The sequence below is a fragment of the Ochotona curzoniae genome, unplaced genomic scaffold (genome assembly GCF_017591425.1).
Source record: "Ochotona curzoniae isolate NIBS_2020 unplaced genomic scaffold, NIBS_Ocur_1.0 scaffold_4701, whole genome shotgun sequence".
Classification (NCBI taxonomy): Eukaryota; Metazoa; Chordata; class Mammalia; order Lagomorpha; family Ochotonidae; genus Ochotona; species Ochotona curzoniae.
This window is the reverse complement of record NW_024467122.1, coordinates 50,573,684-50,597,695: the sequence shown is the minus strand read 5'-3', so window position 1 is coordinate 50,597,695 and position 24,012 is coordinate 50,573,684. Positions and strand designations below refer to the sequence as shown.

The 24,012-nt window shown below is 42.8% G+C and overlaps 3 protein-coding genes across 7 annotated transcripts in view; 1 reads left to right on the top strand and 2 right to left on the bottom strand.

Annotated features, from left to right (window-relative positions):
- Window positions 1-5,386, bottom strand: part of STARD9 (StAR related lipid transfer domain containing 9) — a 103,564-nt gene extending 98,178 nt beyond the window's left edge. Inside the window, 3 exon segments of the mRNA XM_040968442.1 lie at window positions 781-897; window positions 3,509-3,578; window positions 5,340-5,386. Of these exon segments, the coding sequence (XP_040824376.1) occupies window positions 781-897; window positions 3,509-3,578; window positions 5,340-5,386 (234 nt within the window).
- An 813-nt stretch (window positions 5,387-6,199) lies between these two features.
- SNAP23 (synaptosome associated protein 23) overlaps window positions 6,200-24,012 on the bottom strand; it is a 56,667-nt gene continuing 38,854 nt past the window's right edge. Inside the window, exons 1-6 of one of the 3 annotated variants that reach the window (XM_040969698.1) lie at window positions 18,158-18,290; window positions 15,217-15,309; window positions 14,815-14,884; window positions 12,287-12,419; window positions 9,626-9,734; window positions 6,200-7,324 (exon numbers count right to left, since the gene is read on the bottom strand). In XM_040969698.1, the coding sequence (XP_040825632.1) occupies window positions 7,187-7,324; window positions 9,626-9,734; window positions 12,287-12,419; window positions 14,815-14,884; window positions 15,217-15,309; window positions 18,158-18,250 (636 nt within the window). In that variant the 5' untranslated portion in view covers window positions 18,251-18,290 and the 3' untranslated portion in view covers window positions 6,200-7,186. Of the gene's footprint in view, window positions 7,325-9,625; window positions 9,735-12,286; window positions 12,420-14,814; window positions 14,885-15,216; window positions 15,310-18,157; window positions 18,291-24,012 lie in introns of those variants that run through there. The other 2 variants (XM_040969697.1, XM_040969700.1) reach the window with 2 other exon arrangements.
- On the top strand, window positions 18,305-23,017 carry LRRC57 (leucine rich repeat containing 57). Of its 3 annotated transcripts, none has more exons than XM_040969702.1 (6): window positions 18,305-18,368; window positions 18,682-18,773; window positions 18,857-18,995; window positions 19,558-19,826; window positions 21,557-21,742; window positions 22,085-23,017. In XM_040969702.1, exons 1-6 carry the CDS (start codon window positions 18,305-18,307, stop codon window positions 22,124-22,126), a joined length of 792 nt encoding a protein of 263 aa, XP_040825636.1. In that variant the 3' UTR covers window positions 22,127-23,017. The 3 variants fall into 3 exon arrangements, with proteins under 3 accessions (XP_040825636.1, XP_040825635.1, XP_040825637.1); XM_040969701.1 differs by having other exon boundaries at window positions 18,305-18,392; window positions 18,646-18,773; XM_040969703.1 differs by having other exon boundaries at window positions 18,338-18,414; window positions 18,665-18,773.

Sequence of the window (24,012 nt, the reverse complement as noted above, 5' to 3'; positions counted from 1 at the left end):
TAGACCCACTGACCTTACACTGCTAACAAACTGTCAGACACAGACCAACAGCTTCAGCTGGGAAGACCCGGATCCACCCTCTCAACCTACAGACAGGTCTCCAGCAGAACCCACTTTCCACATAGCTTGGAGGCCAACAGAACACCTGTCTCTCTCTACCTAGGAACACAAGGACAAGCCTAAGGCTCCCAGAAAACAGCAGCCCCTCGCATTCCTGGGACTCTTGCTGCATATTACACAAGGCCAAGTTTAAGGTGAACCCATTCACCCAGCACAGGAACAGAACACAACCTGAATTTATAATCGCATCAATCATGCTAAGGGCCAACTCTAATTGGACACCAGAAAATTCCATCTCTTTTGCACTTTCTGGAACTGATGATTCCCACTACCATATCTCAGACCAAAAACATATTTCTGATCAAAATATGCAAAGTAAGAAACAGCCAGGACCTGGATCCTATGCTAATTTCCCCATAACTATTCAATTTGAAGAACTAAGGCAATACATGAAAAAAATTATCATATTTGAAATTTTCTTTGGTTAACACTACTATGGAAATAACTAATTGAGAAGGCCAGTGGTCTCTTGATGTGAAGCCCCTATGTTTCAAAAATCTGTCAGTGATATTTAAATGTTCTGAAGATTTAAAGTGTCAATTACAATACTTCCAATCTGCACAAGTGTCTCATATTATGCTTTAAGTATCTTCATAATAAACTGTTACATAACAATAAAGTAATCAGGACAGTGAAGATAAAAAAAATACATGACATTACCACATCCTGCGAGGCATACTGAGGGTCCTCTGGATTGACTGACCAGTAGCAGTAATCAAAGTCAAATGCCAAAACCTTCTCCCGAGAGTCCCCAAAGCGATCTGCTCGACTGTCCACCTGAAACAAAACAGGATTCAGTGTCTTTCATCCATAATGTGTCAGAATCTGATTATTCTTCACCATGGCAAGAGAGAAGTAGACCGGTCATGATACTATTTGGATGAAAGGCAGCCTTTGTTTCTATCTCATCAGGTACAAGTAAAGCACTAAAGGATTACCTGTGTCTATCATATTATCAGATCTGCAGATCAACTGCATAAAATGTAGGACAGCCCAGGAGAAAAAGCCTTTCCCTATCAGGGCATCTTCTTTCCACTACTATTATTTTTTTCTATGAGTATTTATTCAGAGTCTACGAGTAATACACAGGAAGTTTAGCCCTGGGCCTGACAGGCTCCATCAACCTGAGGCTTTCTTTTTTTTTTTAAGATTTATTTTTATTTTCATTACAAAGTCAGATATACAGAGAGGAGAGACAGAGAGGAAGATCTTCCATCTGATGAGTCACTCCCAAGCAGCCACAACGGCTGGAGCTGAGCCAATCCAAAGCCAGCAGCTCTTTCCAGGTCTCCCACGTGGGTGCAGGGTCCCAAGACTTTGGGTCATCCTCAACTGCTTTCCCAGGCCACAAGCAGGGAACTTGATGGGAAGTGGAGCTGCCGGGATTAGACCTGGCGTCCATATGGGATCCCAGCACGTTCAAAGCGAGGACTTTAGCTGTTAGGCCACACCGCCAGGCCCCAACCTGAGGCTTTCACTGGGCTTCTGGCACATTCATCCTCACTGAGTCAAAACCATTTTGGGTAAAAGAGCCAGGAGCAATACAATAGTTTAAAGTAGATGGGGGTAGAGTTAAAACTTAGAAGTGAACCAACCGTCAAGTATGAAGGAGAATGTCATAATTCGCAGGAATGCCTCACCTTACTACTGCACTAGGAAAGACAATTCAGGCGCTGGCTATCATAAAATACCCACGAGCGAGGCTTTCAGAATGACCAAGAGATTCTTAAGAGACAAGAGCCCTCAAGGAAGTCAGCATGCAGGGAGGTATGCAGAGGAAGATTACAGTTTGATTTTTATCAAGGTTAATTCTTCAGAATCAAAATATGAGCTTTAAGAGCAAAGCAGCTGGGCCCAGAGCGGTAGCCTAACTGCTAAAGTCCTCACCCTGCATGCATCAAGATCCCATAAGAGCACCAGTTCTAATCCTGGCTGCTCCACTTCCCATCCAGCTCCTTGCTTGTGGCCCGGGAAAGCAGTTGAGGACAGCCCAAAGCCTTGGGACCTTCCCCCTATGGGATACCCAGAAGATTGCAGCCACTTGGGGAATTAATCAACTGACAGAAGATCATCTCTTTCTCTCCTCCTCTATCTAATAAAAATAAATAAATCTTTTTCTTTTTTAAAAAAAAGATTTATTTTATTTTTATTGGAAAGTCAGATATACAGAGAGGAGGAGAGACAGGAAGATCTTCTATCTGTTGATTCACTCTACAAGTGAGTACAGTGGCCGGTGATGCGCTGATCTGAAGCCAGGATCCAAGAGCTTCTTCCAGGTCTCCCACACGGGTGCAGGATTCCAAGGCTTTGGATTGTCCTCGACTGCTTTCCCAGGCCACAAGCAGAGGGCTGGATGGGAAGTGGAGCTGCCAGGATTAGAACCGGCGCCTATATGGGATCCCAGGCGCGTTCATGGCAAGGACTTTAGCCACTAGGCCACGCCGCTGGGCCCTAAATAAATCTTTTATAAAAAGAAGAACAAAGTAGCTAAGATGATTAGGCAACATAAGTAAGAGATGTCTGAGAATTAAAAGTCCTTAAGTCCTGAGAGTCTATATTCAAAGTTTGGCAACTTGCATTCATTTTATTAAGAGAGCTACCAACAAAAGGAAACACATTACATCACAAAAATAACATGGAAATGGGCACAGCCATGACACCTGGGTCCAAACAATCTTCCCTCTTGCCAGTCAACCTCAGTCTGCAATCTTGAGTACCACATGCAAGCTGACTCTAGCAGTAGTCACCTGGCCAACCTCCCCTTTCTCTAAGCACTCCTTGAGGTCCAGAAACGAAGAATCTTTCATCTTCTGTTGGCCTGATGGATGGAGGAAATTAGCCCTTAGACTGGTGAGGGAATTCCTTGTGTGTCAAATTGTGACTCAAACTGGGATCTGTGAAAGAATTTGTAACAAGTCTGAGGCTAATGACTGGCTCTCTTCCAGGATCAGAAGAGTATTAACTGAACCAGCATTAGCAGGTGCATACTAAAACCCCTCCTAATGCCTAAAGATGAGGTGATATCACGTGAGTCTAAATAGTGGTCAGGTGAGGCTAATACACATGAATTGCACAGGTGTTTTAAGCCTACCATGGCTCCTATTCATATCCCCTACACTTATTTTTAATTTAGCTACCTTCCAGTTGCCAAAAACAGCAGCACCCTATTTGACAGAATTCAGGCTGCAACAGCCACATCCCCTGCTCCTGTTTCTTGGTTTATCTGCTTGATGATTAGTCCAAACTCTTTCCACAACTTCCCTTACATGCTCTTCCCTCTGCCACTTCACCCTTAGCACGTTTATATACACACACTTTTGCCCTCAAAACCCCTATAACTCTACTAGTGCCTTAGGGACAAGAAACCGGAAAACAATTTCAGGCTTACCTTCAAGTTCTTGATTTTTGCCACTTTGCCATCTACTTCCACAATAATTCTTCCTCCTTCTTTGGTCTCCCTAGAAACAAGATCCAAACTCATAAGAAACATTGATTTAAAAAAAAAAAATCAGATCAGCTTTATGAGACAAAAGATTTCCCCTCTATGTTCTGTAGACTATCTCCAAAAAAAAGTTGTAAGCATCATCAAATAAAGCAGAAAAAGAGAAAGAGAAAGAATAGGAGGGAAGGAAGAGGAGGGAGGGAGAAGGAGAGAAAGAAAACAACCCCCCCCCATGCAACAGGTTTCCATCTAGCAAAGATGTGGAGAAATGAAAACCCTCAAGCCTTGAGCCACCCCATCCAGTTAATGCAGAAGCCAGAAGGCACCGGCCATTTACAACCAAAATACAGTTCAATCACTGACTGCTTTCTTTCCTCTTTCATTGTACCTTGTCTTTTTATTATTCCCTTTTGGCCTTTTTTTTCTTCCTATCACTTTTGTCATTGTTTTGTTTGTTACAAGTCTCTTTAAAGCCAGACACCAATATATATGGATAAACACAATCCTATCAGTGCCAAATTTTATTATGGAAAACAACTGTCAAATTCTGGAAATTTAACTTTTCAAATAATTTCAGTATTATTTTCTGGTTCCAAACCATTTTCTGGCACTTGTGTCTCTGATCACTCTATCCACCAATCTCCCTCCCCACCACCAATTAAAGTCACCTGTGTTCTCTAACAGCCCAAGCCCTTCACTCTTATTTTTAAATTTACCTTTTTTTTTTTTAAAGGAAAGTCAATTTTATACAGAGCAGGACAGAGAGTAAAAGGTCTTCATCTGCTACCCCACGCCCCAAGTAGCTCCACAGCCAGACCTGAGCTGATCCTAAGCCAGGAGCTTCTTTCGAATCTCCCATGTTGGTGCAGGGTCCCAAGGCTCTGGGCCGTCCTCGACTGCTTTCCCAGGCCACAAGCAAGGGAGCTGGGTGGGAAGCGGGGCCACCGCGACACAAACTGGTCTCCATATGGGATGCCACCGTCAGACTACCAAGCCCGGCCCCTTCACTGTTTTTAAAAAGTTTTTTTTTAAGTTTATTTAAAAGGTGAGAGGATCACATACACACGTGGGGACATATTTAGAAGAATCATTGACTCTTGTTGGTAATAGAACACGCTCCATGCGTTCTCTCCACCTGTCAGCAAACTCTAATTACTTAACAATGTTTTAATGCAAATCCTTCAACAAAATCTTCCTTCATTTCTAAACATGGCCAGTGGAACCTTCCAGGGTTGAGAGGTGCAGCATGAGAAAGTGGGCACTAAGGATGATGAAGGAAGATCCCTAATTTAGTTCCACCCTTCATCAGGTCAGATGTGGAGTAGAGGACGAAGTCACACCTGTTAGTCTCGGTTTCCCCTCACATCTGCCTTTTACCACATCTTGATGCACCCAGGAGCCCACGCTGTACTGTCTCGGTTCTCCACAGCGAGGTCACTGCCCTCTGCCCTCCTAGCTCTTCTCCAGGGCCTGGCGGGAAGAGCCTCAGCCCGTGCCTCCAGACTCCCGCCGGCAGGACGCCAGAGACGCGCAGCCGCCAGTCCTTCCCTGACACCTCAGGGAACCGCTATTCCGCAGCGCACGACGCCAGGGCTCGACCAGAGGCCCGGTCCCGCCAGGCCTGGGGCGGGGGTGGGATCCCGACCCTGAATCCCGCGGGTCACTTCGAGTCTGACGTCCCGGCGCCCGTGTCTCTCGAGGAACCGCCGGCTCGCGCTCCTCTCAGCCCACTCGACGCCTCCCTCAGCTCACGGCGCCGCCTCCGGCCCAGACTCACCTCTTGCTGAGAGGCCGGACCCTCACCGCCACCTGCACGTTCGCCATCTCTGGGCCACAACCCAAGTCCGGCAGGTGAACCCAGAGGCGGCATCCCGGGCCCGAGCCCCAATCCCAGTTCTCGCCGGCCCCGCCTGCCGCACGCGCCTCCGCCCGCGCGCTCCCACAGCCGGAACGGGGCGGCGCCCGCCCAGCCCGGGTCCTCCTCTCGCCACGCCTCCGAGATGCCCCCGCCCAGGGGCCAGTGGGGCGGTGCCTTCCGACCCTTGGCCAATCTCAGCCAGATAGGCAGGAGGATATTTCTTCCGCCCCGCTCCCACCCCAAGCGCTTCCAGGGGACGCTCTGGACCCAAGGGGTACTACTGCTCGGCCCCACCCCGGGGAGGTCCCTGCTTAGCCTTGGCCAAGCCTGGACCTTGCTTGGCTAAAAGGCGAAGGATAGCCCCGCCTCATCCCGGTCCATCCCACGCAATTCCCGCCCAATCGCCTAAACCCAGCAGGCAAGAGAAAACTGAACCCGTAGTATGACTTTTGTTTTCATTCTGTGTCCGTGATTGTCAAGTATATCCGTTAAGTTTTGATTAATGTCGAAAGTTTACACAATTCGCTATTTTTACCCAATGTGTTTACTACAGCGGCCAAGGCCGTGGTTAAATTTTAGGAGCTAAAATGTAAACAGCTGAAAGCCTTTACACCCAGCACTCTGAGATGCAGCTTATCTTAACTGCTGAGCCAAATGACTGCACCTGATACACAAAACATTTTAAAGGCAAACAGAACGTCAAGTGAACAAATAAACGCCACAGATGGTTGTAGTACTGCTACAAAGTATATCTCTGAAGCATTTGTATTAACACACGATTTATTATTATTATTATTTATTTGAAAGGTACATTTAGTTACAAAGAGGGGAGGGGAAAACAGATATTCCATATACCCAATCACTCTCCACAAAGCTGCAACAGCCATGGATGGACCAGGTCTTCCACACTAGTAGCAGGAGCCCAAGCACATGGGCCATCTTCTACTGTCCTACCAGGTACATCAGCAGTGAGAGTGAGCTGGATAGGAAGCAGATCCAGGCCCATATGGATGCCGGCTTCACAGGCTGCAGTCTAAGTTGATATGCTACTACATGGTGTGCACAAACATCTGAAAATAGTCAGCATTGCTCAATGCAAACCTTTAAACCTTTACCACAATGTGCCTTTTCCTTCATTTGTTTCAAACCTTTTTTTGCACATTCCTAAGGCTGCCACTGAATGGCTTGCTACTAGGATTCACACAAGAAACAAAACAGCAAACAGAAAAGGTACTTGGGATGAAGTTGGGAAAAACGAAGGTCCTCCAACAGGGGAATCACAGCGGACATGCTTCATTCCCCCAACAAAGGGACTATGCCTACTGCTGTTTATTCTGCACATTAGGCGACCACCCTGTAAGGAATAATCATCGTAAACATTTTCAGACTCAAAGAAAACTTCCAACTCAGATACATTCATTTTTCTAAAAAGATGTAACAGAAAACCTAGCCTCTGAGAGATGGTTAATTCACTTGTGGTCATTAAATCATCAGGCAACATTTGATTTTGCAGTAGCTTTACAGAAGCACAGGATGGAAATTATGAAAAACAAAGGAAAAGTTGATTTGGTTCTCATGAACCTGAAATCTTGGTACTTCAAGATAAAAAGGACTCCTCCCATCTTGTCAGCAGCAAAGCCTATAAATTCAGCTTCATGTGACTTCATGGAACTAGGCAAAAGTAAAGCTGAAGATCACTTGGCATTAGTAGTTTGGCCATGGACATTAGAAATTAAAAGTGAAGAAGGCATCATGAGGTCATGTTTCTAAAGATGATTTTCTTCAGCTAATATTCTGGGAATACTCAAAGAAATTTCCCTTTGTTGTTCTCGCCATTTGAGGATATTCTCTGCCAGTTGTTCTGTCTCAGTCACCAAAATATCCATCTTCGCTAAAGCCTGGCTCTGTAGCATTAGAAAGAAAAGGAAAATGGGAGCAATTACGTCTGCCATCAATTTATTAACATTATATTTCAAATAGGTATGATACCAAAAGCTAAGAAATGAGCTTTATCCAGCTGATTGTAAAAGCTCCAAGTAGGGCTCTCCCACTTCTTGAAATACATACCTCCTCTTTGTGCGTTCACCTTTCCTTGTCTTGAATTATCCTCTCAGTATAGATATTCTGAATATGTTATCAAATCTAACCTGCTTCTTAACATTCAGCCCCATATTTGAGGCTTTAGGCAGTCACCATTCAGATGGACATTCAGTATCTCAAAATCAATTTAACAAAGTTTAGCAATGATAAATATTTACTACACAAGCAAGATTTGTAAAAACAAACTATTCTTGCCAGCATTCTAATGCACTGGGTTAAGATATGCGCCCCCACCCCCACCCTGCCAGCGCAGTACAGTAAGCCCAGTGGCTAAAGTCCTTGTCTTGTATGTGCCAGGATCCCATGTGGGTGGCCCAGCTGCCCCACTTCCCCTCCAGCTCCCTGCTGTGGCCTGGGAAAACAGCTGAGCATGGCCCAAAGCCTTGAGACCCTGAACCTGTACAGGAGACCCAGAAAAAGGCTCCTTGCTCCTGGCTTTGGATCAGCTCAGCTCCAGCTATTGCAGCCATTTGAAAACTAAACCAGCAGATGGAAGATCTTTCTGTCTCTCTCTATAAATCTAACCTTCCAATAAAAATAAATAAATTTTTTTAAAAAATGCTAACATCCCATGTGGGCATCAGTCTTCCAATGTCTCCAACTAGTGTTCTATACTTGATGTTAGCCAAAAGGCCGAGAAGCTATTCCAACTAGTGCTCTAACTGGGAGCTGACCAATCTTCAATGTGCACAAGAACCAACTGAGGAACTTGTTAAAAAAAATAGACTCTGATTCTGTAAGTCAAAGGTAAATAAAGTTTGCAGTCCTGCAATTCCAACAGGCTTGCAGGCTTCCAAGTGATGCTGATGTTCTCTGTCCAAATGCACCCTTTGCGAGGTGCACCCTTTTTTATGCAACTTTTGCCTCATGATTAAGGCACAGTCCTGATCAAGTTAATTCTGAGTCTTTCATTAAAAAAAAAAGAAGAAAAACAGAGAGCCCAGTGCTGAGACTCAAAGGCTAATCCCTTCTACCTTCAAGAGCTGGTTCATATGTCGAGGCACACTTAACTAGCTGACTGATGGAACTGTAACTCCTTATGAAGAGCTGCGACATTATGGGAAAAATCAATCAGGGAGTGGAAAAGGGGAGGAGGGGAATCTCAGACTATACAAAATTATACGATTAAAAAAAAAAAGAAGAAGAACTGGTAAATATTATGGCTGCTCCACTTCTGATTCAGCACCAGACGAAAAGCCTTGGAACCCTGCACCCACAGGGGAGGCCAAGAAGAAGCTACTGTTTCCTCAGCAGCTCAGCTCCAGCTGTTGTGGCCACTTGCAGAGTGAACCAGAAAATGGAAGATCTTTCCCTCTCTCTCCTTCTCTCTGTAAATATGCCTTTCAAAAAAAAAAAAAAGTAAATAAACCTTCACAAAAAAAGAAAGAAAAGAAAAAGATGGACCCTTCAATAGCTCTCCAGTATTCAAACAATAATGTCTGGAATGTTTTGACATTCCAGGGCCCAACGTGGTATTCCAGTGGCTAAACTCCTCACACTGCACACCACGGATCCCATAAAGGCGCTGGTTCTAATCCTCCTTACTTTGCTTCCCTTCCAGCTCCCTGCTTGTGGCCTGGGAAAGCAGTAGAGGATGGTCCAAGGCCTTGGTACCCTGCACCCACATGGGAGAACAGGAACAGGCTTGGGATCAGCTCATCCCCAGCTGTTGATACCACTTTGGGAACAAGTCAGTGGAGAGAAGATCTTTCTCTCTCTTTCCTTCACTTTGTAAAATCTGACTTTCCAATAAATAAATAAAAATCTTTAAAAGACATTCCATGTACTAGCTCTGAGTTCATCTACCCCACAGTGGCTTTAAATATAAGCCAAACTGGAAAACTACTTGTCTTCCAAACTATGCTCTTTGAACTTTCTTTTCTTTCCTCATTGTGGTTTTAGGCAAACTAATCTCTAAATTTCACTAATTCTTCAAGGTTTGCTTTTATTGAAATCTTTTTTTAAATATTTTTTTATACTGGAAAGTCAGATTTACAGTGGAGAAAAAGGTTAGTTCATAAAATCAAACATTAAAAGTTAAATAAGGAAATCACACATTCAAGATTTTAATATAAATAACTAAATATAGCTATATTAAAACTTACCATTTTCTTTAGATTTGCATCTACACGAGGGATATTTCTAATTGTTTCAATATGGGTTTCTAGTTTCTCAATGAAAGTCACAGCTAACTCCATCAAATGTACCATGGACCTGAAAGGAGGAGAAAAAATTCAATTCTTTTTTAGTTTAATTGTTTTGGGTTGCTTCCTTTAATTAAACTTTGAATTAAAGACCTAATGAGCCAATAACACCTTCCTGTATTTATACAAAAAGTCTGCAGTTTTTTTTAATTAGTCCTCTTTCACTTTTTTTTTAAAAAAGAATTTATTCATGTGAAAGCAGAGTTACAGACAAAGAAAAATATTTTATCTGCTGATTCACTCCCCAAAATGCCTATGACAGCAGCAATTGAATCAGGCCAAAGCCAGAAACCTGCAACTTCACCTGGGTGTTGTACCTGGGTGCAGGGTCCAAGCACTCTGCCAGCCTCTGCTGCTTTCTCAGGTGCATTAACATGGAGCTAGCCTGGAGCGTCACCTGGCACTAAAACGGGATGCTGATGTCACATGCAGCAGCTAACCAGCTAGGCTATAACACTGGTCCCATCCACAAACATTTTAAGAAAATTTGTCACCCAAACTGAAAAACAGAGACAACACTGATCGTATCTGAACACATCCATTGTTATGCAACTCCCAATGGTGATAAAACAAACAAACAAAAAAAAGTATTTCAGGGCCAGTGTTGTGGTACAGCAAGCTGAGCCATTGCTTGGGACAACAGCATTCCATATCAGAGTGCTGATTTGAATCCCAGCTGCTCCATTTTAGATCTCACTCGCTGATATGGCACCTGGGAAAGCAGCAGAGGATGGCCCATGTAACTTGGCCCCTGCCTCAAAAATGACAGTCTAAATTCCAGGCTCCTGACTATGGCCTGGCCCAGCTTCAGCTACTTAGGTCATTTGGTGAGTAAATCAGTAGAAAAGGATCTTTTTCTCCTTCTGTCATTCTGCCTTTCAAATAAGCAAATAAATTTTTGTTTTAAAAATATTTTCCTAGACAAACCCACATTCCATGTCAATTTATTAATCCTCAGTGAAAACAATGTATTTAATGAAAATAAACTATATACAATGCCACATCTTTGAATTTGCAAAATGCTTTCAAATCAAATCACTAAATTTTTGATGTAGTATATTTACTACATATTTACATTTATGTATTAATACATTAATTTAATGAAAATAAATTAATCTCTTGATTTACATATATTAATGGCAATACACTGAATACAGCCACAAAAATAGAGATACTATATTATCTTACTGCAAAACAAAACAAAAATCTAACATTTACGCAAATACTGATTTGCTCAGGGACAAATATTGATTTGAAGCCGTGGTGAAGAAAGTCAACAATCAGATACTTCTTGTTCATCATTTGCTACTTGTTATTAACAGCTTGCTATATCTTCAATTCGATATATGAAATAAGCCTATGAGGAAGATAGCAATAAAAAAGGTTCTGATTAGGGACTGGCATTGTGATACAGCGGGTAAGGGCATCACCTGCCATGCTGACATCCCACATGGGTGCTGGTTGTGTTCCAGCTGCTTCACTTTTTTTTTCTGAAACATTTATCTTTTCATTGAAAAGGCAGATATACAGAGAAAAGGGCACACAGAGAGAAGATTTTCCATCTCACTCATCAAGTGGCCACAATGGTCTGAGCTGAGCTGATCCAAAGCCAAGAACCAGAGGCTTCTTCTGGGTCTCCCACATGGGTGCATGGTCAAGGCTTTGGGCCATCCTCTCCTGCCTTTCCATGCCACAGCAGGGAGCTGCTGAGAAGTGGAGCAGCTAGGACACAAACTGGCACCCACACAAACTGGGATCTCAGCACATGAAAGGTGAGGATTTAGCCAGTAGGCTATCCCACTAGGTCCGCTGCTCCACTTTTAATTCAGTTCCCTGCTAAAGGTTTGGGAAAAGCAGAAGATGGCCCAAGTGTCTGGAGCCCTGCCACCCACATGGGAGACCTCTTGGATGAATTTCCTGGCTTGTGGCTTTGGCTTAATTCTGGCCATTGAGGCCATGTGGGGAGTTTAACAGTGAATGGAAGATCTCTCTATGCCTCACCTTTTCTCTGTAACTCTTTCAAAATAAGCAAATAAATCTTGGGGTGATGGGATCCCCATTCTATAGATTGGGAAACTGAGGCAAAAAAACTGCCCAAGTCTTTAAAACATACAGACAGTAAAGATGAAACTAGAATAAGTTTTTTTCTTAGTTGACATTGTTTTCACTTGTCTCTTAAATACATCCAATAAAACCTATTTATATTATTTATATATAATGTATATATAACATTAATTCAATACATCTATCTCACAGAAAAGTCCATACATAATGGAAAATGATTTTTACATGTTACTGTCATAGACCTAATTTCTTTCACCAAAGTCATAACTTAAAATTTCCAAAATATAATGGACAAAATGAAATCCTTTTTCATCACAGCTATAATCCTTTAAAAGCAAAGGATTTTCTTTCTAGATTAATGGATACTAGGATTTCTAATGTTAATAAAAACTACCACTACCGTGTGTCAATAATTATGTTATAAAGTAACTGCCAATCTAAGCACAGACTCCTGTCAGAAAACATTGGCAACTGTTACTTTCTACTTTTCCGTCTAACCTGTGGTAAACAGCTTCAATAGGTAAGTTTTCCTGGCACATGGGTTTCAACAGTCTTTGCCTTAGAGATCTCTTCTCTTTTAGTACTGCTTCCAAATGATTATTCATGCTTTGCAGAGAGTGACACTTCTCAGCTACACAAACCAGAAACAGTAATTACAGTTAGCAACAGAACAAGCTTGGGATCATTAATAATTTATGCTTTGCTTGGAGACTATCAATGACTGTGTGAGGTGAGTACACTGATGGCTCAAATAATTGGTTCCTGCCACCCACATGGGAGATCTGCACTGAATTGCCAGCTCCCAGCTTGGGCCAATCCGGTCTCAGCCACTGTGGGCGTTCTGAAGGAAAACATTGGATGCGAGCTCTGTCCTGTTTTTATGCCTCTAGAACTTAAAGAAAAAAGAGCCCTTAATCTCATCATTCCCGTCCCTTTGCTATTTTGATAGCAATACTAATTTCATTTCTAACTACTTTGTTATTTTTCATATTGGCAATCACATCTGTTAAATTTTTTCATTTTTTTAAGTTATTCCTTTTTTCTTTTTAAGACTTATATCTTTTTATTTGAGATGTACATTTATAGACAGATAAATATTTTCCATTTATTACAAATGGCCACAACAGCTAGCACTATGCTAATCTGAAGGGAGGAGCCAGGAACTTCCTTTGGGACTCCCATGTGGGTGCAAGGGCTCAAGGAACTTGAGTCATCCTCTGCTGCTTTCCCAGGCCACAGCTGGGGAGCTGCATCGCAGCCTGTACCTGAACCAGCACCCATATGGGAAGCTGGCACGATAGGCTGAGCCACAGCACTAGCCCCAATCATGTTTCTTAAATCTATCTCTTCTTTCTCAGTTTGCACAGCTAGAGCCATTTTCTTCATTTAAAATTTCTTTCCCTTGCCTGATATTTTACACGGGCACATGATAAAACATTTTACAAGCTATTTCTGATTTTTATTGCAAAGTCAGATATACAGAGAGGAGGAGAGAAAGAGAGGAAGATCTTCCATCTGATGATTCACTCCCCAAGTGACTACAATGGTCAGAGCTGTACCAATCCAAAGCCAGGAGCCAGAAGCCAGGAGCCAGGAGCTTCCCTAGGGTCTCCCACACGGGTGCAGGGTCCCAAGGCTTTGGGCTGTCCTCTGCTGCTTTCCCAGGCCACAAGCAGGGAGCTGGATGGGAAGTGGGGCTTCCAGGATCAGCACTGGCACCCACATGGGATCCCAGAGCATTCAAGGCAAGGACTTTAGCTGCTTAGGTCATCACGCTAAACCCAGCTATTTCTGATTATCTCAGCATTTTCTCCAGAATTCAGTTAGTGACTGCCAAAATATTCGAGCTTACAAAAGCTTCAAGAAAGTTCCCATATAGATTTTACCAAGACTCAGTAATTGTTAACATTTAGCTATATTCTATTTTTCTCTTCACAAGCACACATACATAACTTTAGTTCTCTACAGGACTCATTTGATAGTAAACTGCAGATAGCATGAGACTCTATTCCTAAAACTACAAAATATATTTCCCAAGAATAGGAGTATTTCATATAACACTACATTTAACAAATTAAACATTTAATATCAACATAATACTACCAACATAGCATCACCCAATGTGTATTTTATAGCAAAAAAAATTTTTTTCTGAGATCGGAATCATGGTGTAATGAGTTAAACTACAGTCTGTAATGCCGGCATCCCATATGGGCATCAGTTCAAGTCCTAGCTGTTCCATTTCTGATTTAGCTCTGTTTATGGTGCCTTGGAAAGCAGTGAAGGATGGCTGAAGTCCTTGAGCCCTGGTACCCACACGGGAGACTTAGGAGAAGCCTGTGATTTCAATCTGGTCCAGCACTGGCATTTGTAGCCAACTGGGGAGTGAACCAACATGAAAGATGTCTCTGTATTGATGAGTAAATCTGCCTTTCAAACAAATAGATCTTAAAAAAAAAAATTCTGATCAAATATTCAATTCAAGATTATACAATGCTTTAGTTGTCTTGTGCTTTTGTGTCTCAAACTCTTTTGACTAAGGAGTCAGTTTGGTCCCTCTCTCATGTTATTTGCAGTAGTTAAGCCAACAGTACTTCTAATGCGGATTAAAAAATCATTTGTCACTTTAGGGCAATACTTGGAAACACTATGGTATATCAGAATTTTTCTACCTCATATTCATTTACACAATCTAAAACAAAATGTTGAAATTCCAATGATTAAGTCCTCGTGTTGCATGAGCTGGTTTGTGTGCCGGCTGCCCCACTTCCCATCTGGCTCCCTGATTCTCGCCTGGGAAAGCAGTAGAGGATGACGCAAACCCTTGGAACTTTGCATCCACATGGGAGACCCAGAAGAAGCTTCTGGTTCTTGGCTTTGGATCAGCTCAGCTCAGACCATTGTGGCCACCTGGGGAGTGAACCAGCAGAGACATCTTTCTGTCTAGATCTGACCTATCAATAAAAATAAATAAATGTTAAAAAAAATAAAAAACTTCCAATAACATTGTTAATCAAGCTACTTACCCAAAAACGAAGGATGGACAATATCTGCTGTATCTTTTTCTAATTCTAACAGCTCAATTTCCAAGTTTTTCTATATTAGGAACAAAAGTAACATTGATTCACTCATAAAATATTCTTAAAGGCTTCAATTTTTTATGTAAACAGCTACTAAGAAAACATTCCTTAAGTCTGACAGGAGGATGATCTGTTTGAAGAGTCCCAAGCTTTACAAAAGCTCTCCATTTTAGTATTCTTTTCTTCCTGCTGCTGTTACGACTGCTACAAGCAAACACCGATCCAGGTTTATTCTAAACACTGTTCTAAGCGGAAGAAATTTGCTGTTTGAACTAATCAAGGTGGGTTGTGTTTTTGTTTCGTTTTTCTGTATCAGAAGCAGAAAATTAAAAGATCAACATGATTTACCTGGTAGATTTCAGCTTGAAGATTTGTGATCTTCTGCAGTCTAGAGAAGTTCACAAAGCAAGGGTCTGTTTTCTTAGATATGTTTAACATCTCCTGCAGGTCGTAAATGAACAAAATGAGCAGTAAAATGTGACCATAATTTCTACATACAATGTAACAACATGCCCATGCATCTACTATGAAAATGTATGTGCCCAGCATGAAAAACAGACAGAAGCAACATGTATTACCTGTTGTTGTTTTTTTAAAAGACTTATTTATTTTTATTGGAAAGTCAGATATACAGGGAGGAGGAGAGACAGAAGATCTTCCATCCACTGATCTACTGTGCAAGTGGCCACAACAATCGGAGTTGCGCTAATCCGAAGCCAGGAGCCAGGAGCTTCCTCCATGCCCCCCACATTGGTGCAGGTTCCCAAGTCCTCAAACCATCCTTAACTGCCTTCCCCGCCACAAGCAGGGAGCCAGACAGGATGAGGGCCCACCGAGACATGAATTGATACCCACATGGGATCCCAGGTGTGCAATGTGATCCCAGCTGCTAGGTTACTGTGCCAGGCCCATATCCCCTGTTTCTAAAAGCTTCAATATCTCAAATCCTTTGCCCAAACATTTAAAAAACAAGACAAACAAGACAACCACTTTGTACGATTTCTTAGAGTACCTACACATTAAATCTGCATTACTAATAGCTACTCAAGAGATTCCAAGGCTGAGAATCTTTGGATGCTCAACCCAGACCATTCCAAATGACTCAGGTTAAGTCATAGCAAAAACAATTTTTTTAAACACCTCTCACGGGTTAAATCTAATTCCCCTCCACAGAATCACTTACCTGAGTAACTAAATAACCTCAACTGGTTACAAATCATTCATCTAGTTTGCTCACATTCCTACTCTGTTAAATGAATGTTTGGGGTTGGTGTTGTGGCAGCACATGAAGCTGCCACCTGTAACGGTCCTATCACATATGGGTGCTGGTTCAAGCCCTGGTTGCTCTGCTTCCAATCCACACCCTGTTAATGTGCTTGTGAAGGCAGCAGGAGATGCCCTAAATGCTTGGGCCCCTGTGGAAGACCTAGATGGAGATCTAGGCTCCTGGCTTCAGGTGGTCTAGCTCTGGCTGTTGTAGCCTTTTGGGAAGTGAACCAGCAAAAGGAAACTATGTTCCTCTGCCTCTAACTCTGCCTTTCACATAAATAAACAAGTAGCCTCAGAAGAAACAAAACAAAACAAAGAAAAGAATTTTTTGTCTAGGCAGTTACTACTCTTAAAAAGCTACCTTTTCTTTTTTTAACTTTTTTTTTCTATTGATCTGTTACACTATCAACCTAAGTTGCAGTTTGCCTCATTATACAAACAATATCTTATCTATCCCTTAACATCATCCTTTACTTCCATGGCCTCCTTTTTTCTAGAGACTTGGCATAACAAAAAACTTAGGAGATCAAACAAGCCCAGAACTGGGAAACTGTGCCCATGAACTAAATGTAACTCACTGCCTGTTTCTGTACAGCCTATCAGCTGAAAATGTCCCTCATATTTTCAAATGTGATTCATCAAAGAAAAGTTGTATTTGTAATGTGTTACAATTACATGAAATTCCAATTTCAGGTCTAGAAATACACACTTAAACAACTTCTCACATCTACTTACATAATATCCCTGCTTGCTTTTACACCACAACTGCTTACAACTGCTTAGTTGAAAGGCTGCAGTCATGAAGTCTCAAATGTTTACTCTTTGGTCCTTCATGGTAAAAGTTTGCTGACCCACAGTGATCAATTTTACAAACATTTGTCAGGTTAGGTAATGGAAGATACAAGGATGAATGACATAAAATCAGCACATCCAAGAAGCTCATGGCAGATTAAGGGGGAAAGACACTTATTTACTAAATTTTACTTATTTGAGAGGCAGAGAAACAAAGTTTCCATCTTCTGCTTCACTTCCCAAATGCCCACAACGGCTCAGGCAGGGCCAAGGTTGAAGCCACAAGCTGAGAATGCGACCCAAGTCTCCACACTAGGAATTCAGGTAACCATCACTGCTGCAACGACCAGAGCTCCACCAGGTCCAAGTCAGGAGCTTCTTCCAAGACTCCTGTGAAGTGGCAGATGCCCAAAGCTTTGGCAATTCTTCCTCAAATCATTAGCAAGGAGCTGAATTGCCAGTGGAGCAGCCAAGAAACGAACCAGCACCCACAGGAATAAGGCAATGGCAGGCAGTGACGATGCCATGACACAGACCCCAAGTATTAAGTTTCTCAGTTTAAAAAAAAAAACCTCAGACGTTTCTAACGACACTTTGAAGTACAAAAACCCTGCATATTTTTTTTTCCCATAAATCTCCCATCATACTTGGGCTGATCATTTCTGCTGCCATACAGGTTGCTAGCTTTTTCTCGACCTCCTTTTCTAGCAAAATTCCTCAACTTTCTCTTCAAGTCAAAATTCTTCCAATCTCAATGGCCTTGATTCCACCCCCATGTCCCTTCCATCACTTCTGCCCTCCCTGTTCACCTGCTCCTTCTAGGGCTCCACTCCCTGGCCTGGGATCATGCTCTTCTCGTCCCAAACTACCATCCTCTGAGCTAATCTCTCTTTACTACGAAATCAAGCCGTCCTCACACTGCACCGGAAGGCGCTGTCACTAGATTAATTACTTAAAAAAAAAAAGTGGGGAAACACTGTTTTATCTCCGACTCATCAGTCTGTATTCATTTGCCTCTCAGTCCACTGCACTCATTCAAATACCCCGCTTTCAAGCAACCCACTGGCCGAACGGCCTGACCGTGGTGAGAGAGCAAGCGAGCGAGCAAGCGGTTCTGCGCGCCTCTTTCTCCACTACGGCTCCCAACCGGCACCCTCACCACCTCACAACTGCCTGCTGTCGCCACTGTAGGATCCCTCTAGGTGACGCCGTGGCCAGCCCCACGCACCTCCGTGACGATCCCTGACGTGACCAAGTGGTTCAGGAACACGCCCGCGGCGCTGGGCTCCGACGCCGATTTCCACGGGCTGGCTGCAGCCATGGTTCCGACGCGCCTCCCAGGCGGGCGCTGAGCGCCGACGCGCGGCGCCGCTCGATGACGTCACGGGGCGGTCTCGCCCGGGCGGAAGCCCCGGGAGAGCATCTCAGACCTGCTCGGGTCTCACCGGCTCTTCCCCCGCGGAGTCGACCCGGTGCTTTGCTTAAGTAGGAGGCGAGTCCTGTCCTCCAGAGGTTCTCCGCGCCTCTAGAGGCTCCCAAGGGCTCCTAACCTCCGCACAGCTGCAAAAGCGGCCAGGGCATTGGTAGCCGGGGTGTCTGTCCTTCCCGGTCTTCCTTGCCGGTCTTCGGCTGGAATCCCCAGGATCCAGGGAACAGCACGAAGTGACAGCTAGGGCAGGAAACCCAAAACGGGAGGCTGACGGGGGTCAGTGACAGCTGGCTTCCCCTCCTGCAGGAACGTGAGCCTCGGCTGCGCCAGGATGGGGAACAGTGCCCTCCGCGCTCATGTGGAAACGGCGCAGAAAACCGGTGTTTTTCAGCTTAAGGACCGTGGGCTGACCGAGGTGAGACGGGGAGGGAGAGGGACGGCTGGGGCGGCGAAGCTAGTCGGGCAGGGCCTCTCCACGCCGTGAACTCCTTTCTGCAGTTCCCCGCTGAGTTGCAGAAGCTGACGAGCAATCTCAGGACCATCGATTTGTCCAACAACAAGATCGAGAGCCTGCCACCTCCACTGATGGGGAAGTTCTCCCTGCTGAAGAGCCTCACCCTGAACAACAACAAACTGAGTATGACTTTGGCGCCTGGGAAGCTTCTCGCTGACGATAAGCCTTGAGGAAGGGTGGTTTTCTCTAACCCAAATTGATGTTTTATTATGATACCATTCGGAGGGCTCCAGAGGAACGATGTCAGGGTCCCTGAAGCCTTCTTCCTCTTGGGATGCCTCCTTGGGCGACACGATGATTGTTACAGGGTTAATTTGGACATGGAAGAAAAGAACATGAGCATGTGATGTAAACTGAGCTGCCTCACATTTGGCAAGGGGGCGGAATGGAGTGCAATGGGGGAGGATCTTCCATGTCTCACAAAAAAATCGATATTGGTCTGTGCCAGGGGCCCTTTACAACAGGCCTCCCTGCACCTAAAGACGCTCCTCCCTTTGGATGGCATCCTCGCCTGAACACCGTGTTGGCAAAATACAGGCCCTGAAAATGGCATAGGTGAAGTCCTCCACATATATTAGCAGGAGGCAAAACATGCTACCATGTATCATGCAGGCCTTACACACTTCATCACAGGTGTTATTCAACTCCATCAGATTCAGGTTTTTCACTGTTTTTCCTTTGCCAGCTGTTCTGCCTGATGAGTTATGCAATCTGAAAAAACTTGAGACACTAAGCCTCAACAACAATCACCTGAAAGAGCTGCCATCCACCTTTGGGCAACTCTCTGCCCTCAAGACCCTGAGCCTCTCTGGAAATCAACTGGGAATCCTACCACCTCAACTTTGCAGCCTTCGGCACCTCGATGTAGTGGATCTCTCAAAAAACCGGATTCGGAGTATACCCGACATCGTGGGAGAGCTGCAAGTCATCGAACTCAATCTCAACCAAAATCAGGTTTAGAACTTAAGGTTTTTCTCTACAACTGTGTTTGTGGTCCCTGATAGAGACTAGGTGAGAGGTATATTCTATAGGCTGAACTAATTTCCAAGCTCAAAGTGCCAAGCAGTTAGCTTAGGACACGGGGTATTGCTGCAGTAGGAGGGTGCATTGTATTGGGGGAGGGTGAGATAATTTCCAAAGTCAATTACTTTCAAGTCTTCAAATTCTTATAGTTGTCTATGAAACAAGGAGCAACATCAGGAATATAGAAGGGAAGTGCGGTTTCAGTGTACAAAGCTTGAGAGTGGGGCATCAGGGGTTACTCCAGGATTTTTATGTTAAATGTGCTATGTTAGTGCTTTCTTAAGCGACAGGCTTTCTGGAGGCAGCCCATTTCTCTGTTACCTTAATTGTATTTGAATTGTTTGCATTACTTTGGAAACTTTCTGGCAATTATTTCTCTGTCTGGGGAAATAATCCCCGGTTCAGGCATAAGGCTCAAATGATGAAGCAGTGAACACTGAGATTGTGTGGCCTTTAGTTTTTCTACCATCTGTGCTTCTGGTTCTGCAGGGGTCTATCTAGCACAGTAGCTACTAGCCGCTTGTGGTTATCACTACTCTAGATTATAATGAACTTAGATAAGAGTCAGTCTTTAAGAAGACTGGCCTCATCTCTTCCTTAAAGTTGGTATTATATATTCTTGGAGGAAAAAAGGTCTTGAATCAGTTAAGTAACATATTAGGACTTAACTACATACTCACCTTGCTCATGCCTTAGTCAGTGGTTCTGACTTTATTGTGCATGAGAATAATCAGGAAAACTTAACTTATTTAGAGGTCGCTAGATCTTCATCCTGTTTTCCACTCAGTAGTTCTGGAATGAGGTATGCGTATTTCCCAATCGATGGTCTGAGAATCAACAGATTTTGGTAACTTGAAACAAAGATCAGAAGAGGTGAGAATCAGACAATTTGGTTGGTATTGGACCTGAAGACAAAGAAGGAGTGGTGCTAAGGAGACTAGAGATGCTGAAGTGATTATGGTGAATCATATCAGTGGAAATGCTTTATTGAAAGTTGAAGACATAGAATGGAATAAAGATGAGTAGATGAGAATGTAGACCAGGATTTTGTTGTCATAACAGAAGGAATGGCTTCAAGAATAAATTAACTTCCTAAGAAAAAGGTGACAAAGAAGATATATCAAAGCAATAGGGATTACTGCGTGAAGAGAAGCCAAATATCAGATAATTCAAAATATAGGGGGAAAAAAATCAAGCACTTATGCAAAGGACATTTCAAAGAAAGGATGAGTACTTTACTCGAATGCAGCAAGGATTGATCTTTGACTCTGACAGTACTGTCGTTATCATCTACAAAAGATTGGCAGGAAAATGTACCAAAATGTTGATGGTAGCTATAGCTAAGTGAAGGGCAATAGGCAGACTTTTCTTTAACCTAATATGATTCTCAGCATTTCCACAAAGAACATACAGTGCTTTATTATCTGAAAATTTTGTTTCTGAAAAATAGTGACCTTCAAAATGTTTTTAAAGTGGAAAAGCAATAATAGAAGCTATGTAACAGACTTCTGTATTGAGTAGGCCGTGAGAAAATGGAGGTGGTTAAAAGGAGAACAAAGACAAATCATCAAGATAAAATTTTGCTTGTATGTTTGTTAAAATCATAATCATTATAATTATGCTTTCTCCTATTATTCTTTGGCTGTGAATATTCAACACAGATATCTCAGATCTCAGTGAAAATATCTTGCTGTCCACGTCTCAAAGTTCTTCGCCTGGAAGAGAACTGTCTGGAGCTCAGCATGCTTCCACAAAGCATCCTCAGTGACTCCCAGATCTGTCTGCTGGCTGTGGAAGGCAATCTTTTTGAAATAAAGAAACTTCGAGAACTGGAAGGCTATGATAAGGTATGTCCTCAGGTACTGCTGCCATTTGTAGCCATAACCTCAGAGAAAACAGTAGCAGAAATAATCCATATGAATGTTAGAGCTGTTGTCAATGGGATCTGACAAAGCAGCCAAGTTATATTGTGCCAAGACAATTTTTTCTGTATAGATGGCATATTGTAAAACATCGTTGTCTTGTTTTACTGCCAAAATAAAATTCTAAAATCTGTTTTAAATTTGCGTTTTGAATAGGTAAATTTTGTAAGAAATGAACCACTTCCAATAAAAATCGAAAAGCAGAGTTCAGCTTCTATTTGCTCATTACAAAACACCCCATGTCTATTCTTCTTTCCCCATTTTCAGTACATGGAGAGGTTTACAGCCACAAAGAAGAAGTTTGCATGATATCCTCCAGAATGATGGAAATCTCACAGGACACTGATGGGGAACCCAAGAATCTGGCTGAATCTGAGGCTCCCATTGTTGCCAGGCGGATCTGCAAGAAGGAGACAACACTCCAGGAGATTGTTTCACTCGATGAGCCTCATCCTTTTCAGGGCTTGTCCCAAGTAAGCCAAAGGAAAAGGAATGAAGAGACAGGAAGAGTTCTCCATTTTGGCATGGATAGTAAAACCACCAGTAGTTTGGCTTTATGAGACCAGTAGCTAAACTAGTTACTATTTATATGGTGAGGGAGGTGCTGCCTGGTAACAGAACAGCTCCATACTACAGCTTGAATTTCATTTAGCTTCAATATGTGAGCTTTCATAAAGTCGGTTGTCATTCCACCTGTGTTAACACCAGATTTTATGAAATTCAAATAATTTTTGAGACTGTTATGCTTAATCTAGGAATTTATGATTTTATTACAGCCCTTCATTTCAATTGCAGTGTTTATACTATGAACTTAGGATGTAAGCAGATATGACTGTATGTTGAATGAAACTGTGCTTTGTCAGAGAAGCTCCACCATAATGCTAAGATGCTCCCCAAGGCTGCAGTAGCAAATTCTTAACTATTGCAGGTGCCTTATTGGTAGAGGACTCTGAAGAGCTAAAATTCCATATATGCAACATTTGTAAGATAAAAGGGATTTTAATAATCAAGATTTTCCTGAAGCTTTGGTAGAAATAATGTCTTATTTCTGGTAATGTTTTCCCTTTTTGTATTTATAACTCTACTAATCAAATTGTCTATCAAGAAACCATTGCTATAATATTTAATTTTAAAACTATATGTTTATCAAGTGTGTTCTCTGAATGAGAGAATATACTAAAATAAAGAATTTTTAATGAACTGTGGCTGAAGGCACTGTTTATCCACTAAAGGAAGAGAACAGGAACTTGACCTGAATATGGCCCTTTGTTTCTTTGAAAGAAGACTGACTAGAGAGATGTGTTCCAAATTCTTGTTCAGGTTAGACAAGCAGTAAATTGCCTTCATGTGACTGATGATAAAACACTTCACAGTAGTGGAACCTTGCTTTCTTGGACTCAGAGTACCAAGGCACATGTAAGATCATCTGACAAGAACATTTAGGAAGATAACTCTGGTGATTTTCTGTTTTATCTTAGCCAAGCAGCTATTATTAATCATTATTGACAGTTCTCAGTAATGGTTAAACCTAGCTCAGCCAGGAAGTTGAGAGCATAACACCTCCTCTTTAATCTGTAAATACTTCAGGCACTGGCACAATAGCTCAACTGACTAATCTTCCAGCTGTAAGCACTAACACCCAATATGGGAGCCAGTTGTAGTCCCAGCTGTCCCACTTCCCATCCTCTCCCTGCTTCTGGCCTGGAAAGCACCAAAGGATGGTCCAAAGCCATAAGACCTGGCACCCACATAGGAAACCCAGAGGAGGCTCTTAGCTCCTGGCTTCAGAGAAGCTCAGCTCTGGCCTTCACAACCATTTGAGGAGTGAACCAGCGAATGGAAGATTGTTTCTCCTTCCCTGTGTAAATCTGTCGTTCCAGTAAAAATAAATCTTGGGGGGGGGGGGGGGAAGGTACTTCAAAAAGTTCATGGAAAATGAAATCAGAAGATAAAGTTTGGAGCAAAACATTTTGAAATCCATAGTTTTTTCACTATACACATCTTCATGGACTTTTTGCATTCCCCAAGGTTAGTCAGCAATGCCCTCTCTACGTGCTGCTTCTCTGTGTCTAAGCTCCTTTCCCTAAGCCAAATTAACTGCTTGCCCATCTGTTCCTAGAGCACCTTCATAGTTCTCTCATGTTAGACTGAATGACTTAAATGCACAGGCTCAAAACATCTACAAAGTTACAGAG

Bases quoted from the DNA above. Each gene is read 5' to 3' on its own strand.
- LRRC57 (XM_040969701.1), top strand. From the start codon at position 18,305: ATGACGTCACGGGGCGGTCTCGCCCGGGCGGAAGCCCCGGGAGAGCAT. The intron at 18,393-18,645 runs GTCGACCCGGTG...GGTCAGTGACAG, and splicing joins ACCGGCTCTTCCCCCGCGGA to CTGGCTTCCCCTCCTGCAGG. The intron at 18,996-19,557 runs GTATGACTTTGG...TTCCTTTGCCAG, and splicing joins CCTGAACAACAACAAACTGA to CTGTTCTGCCTGATGAGTTA.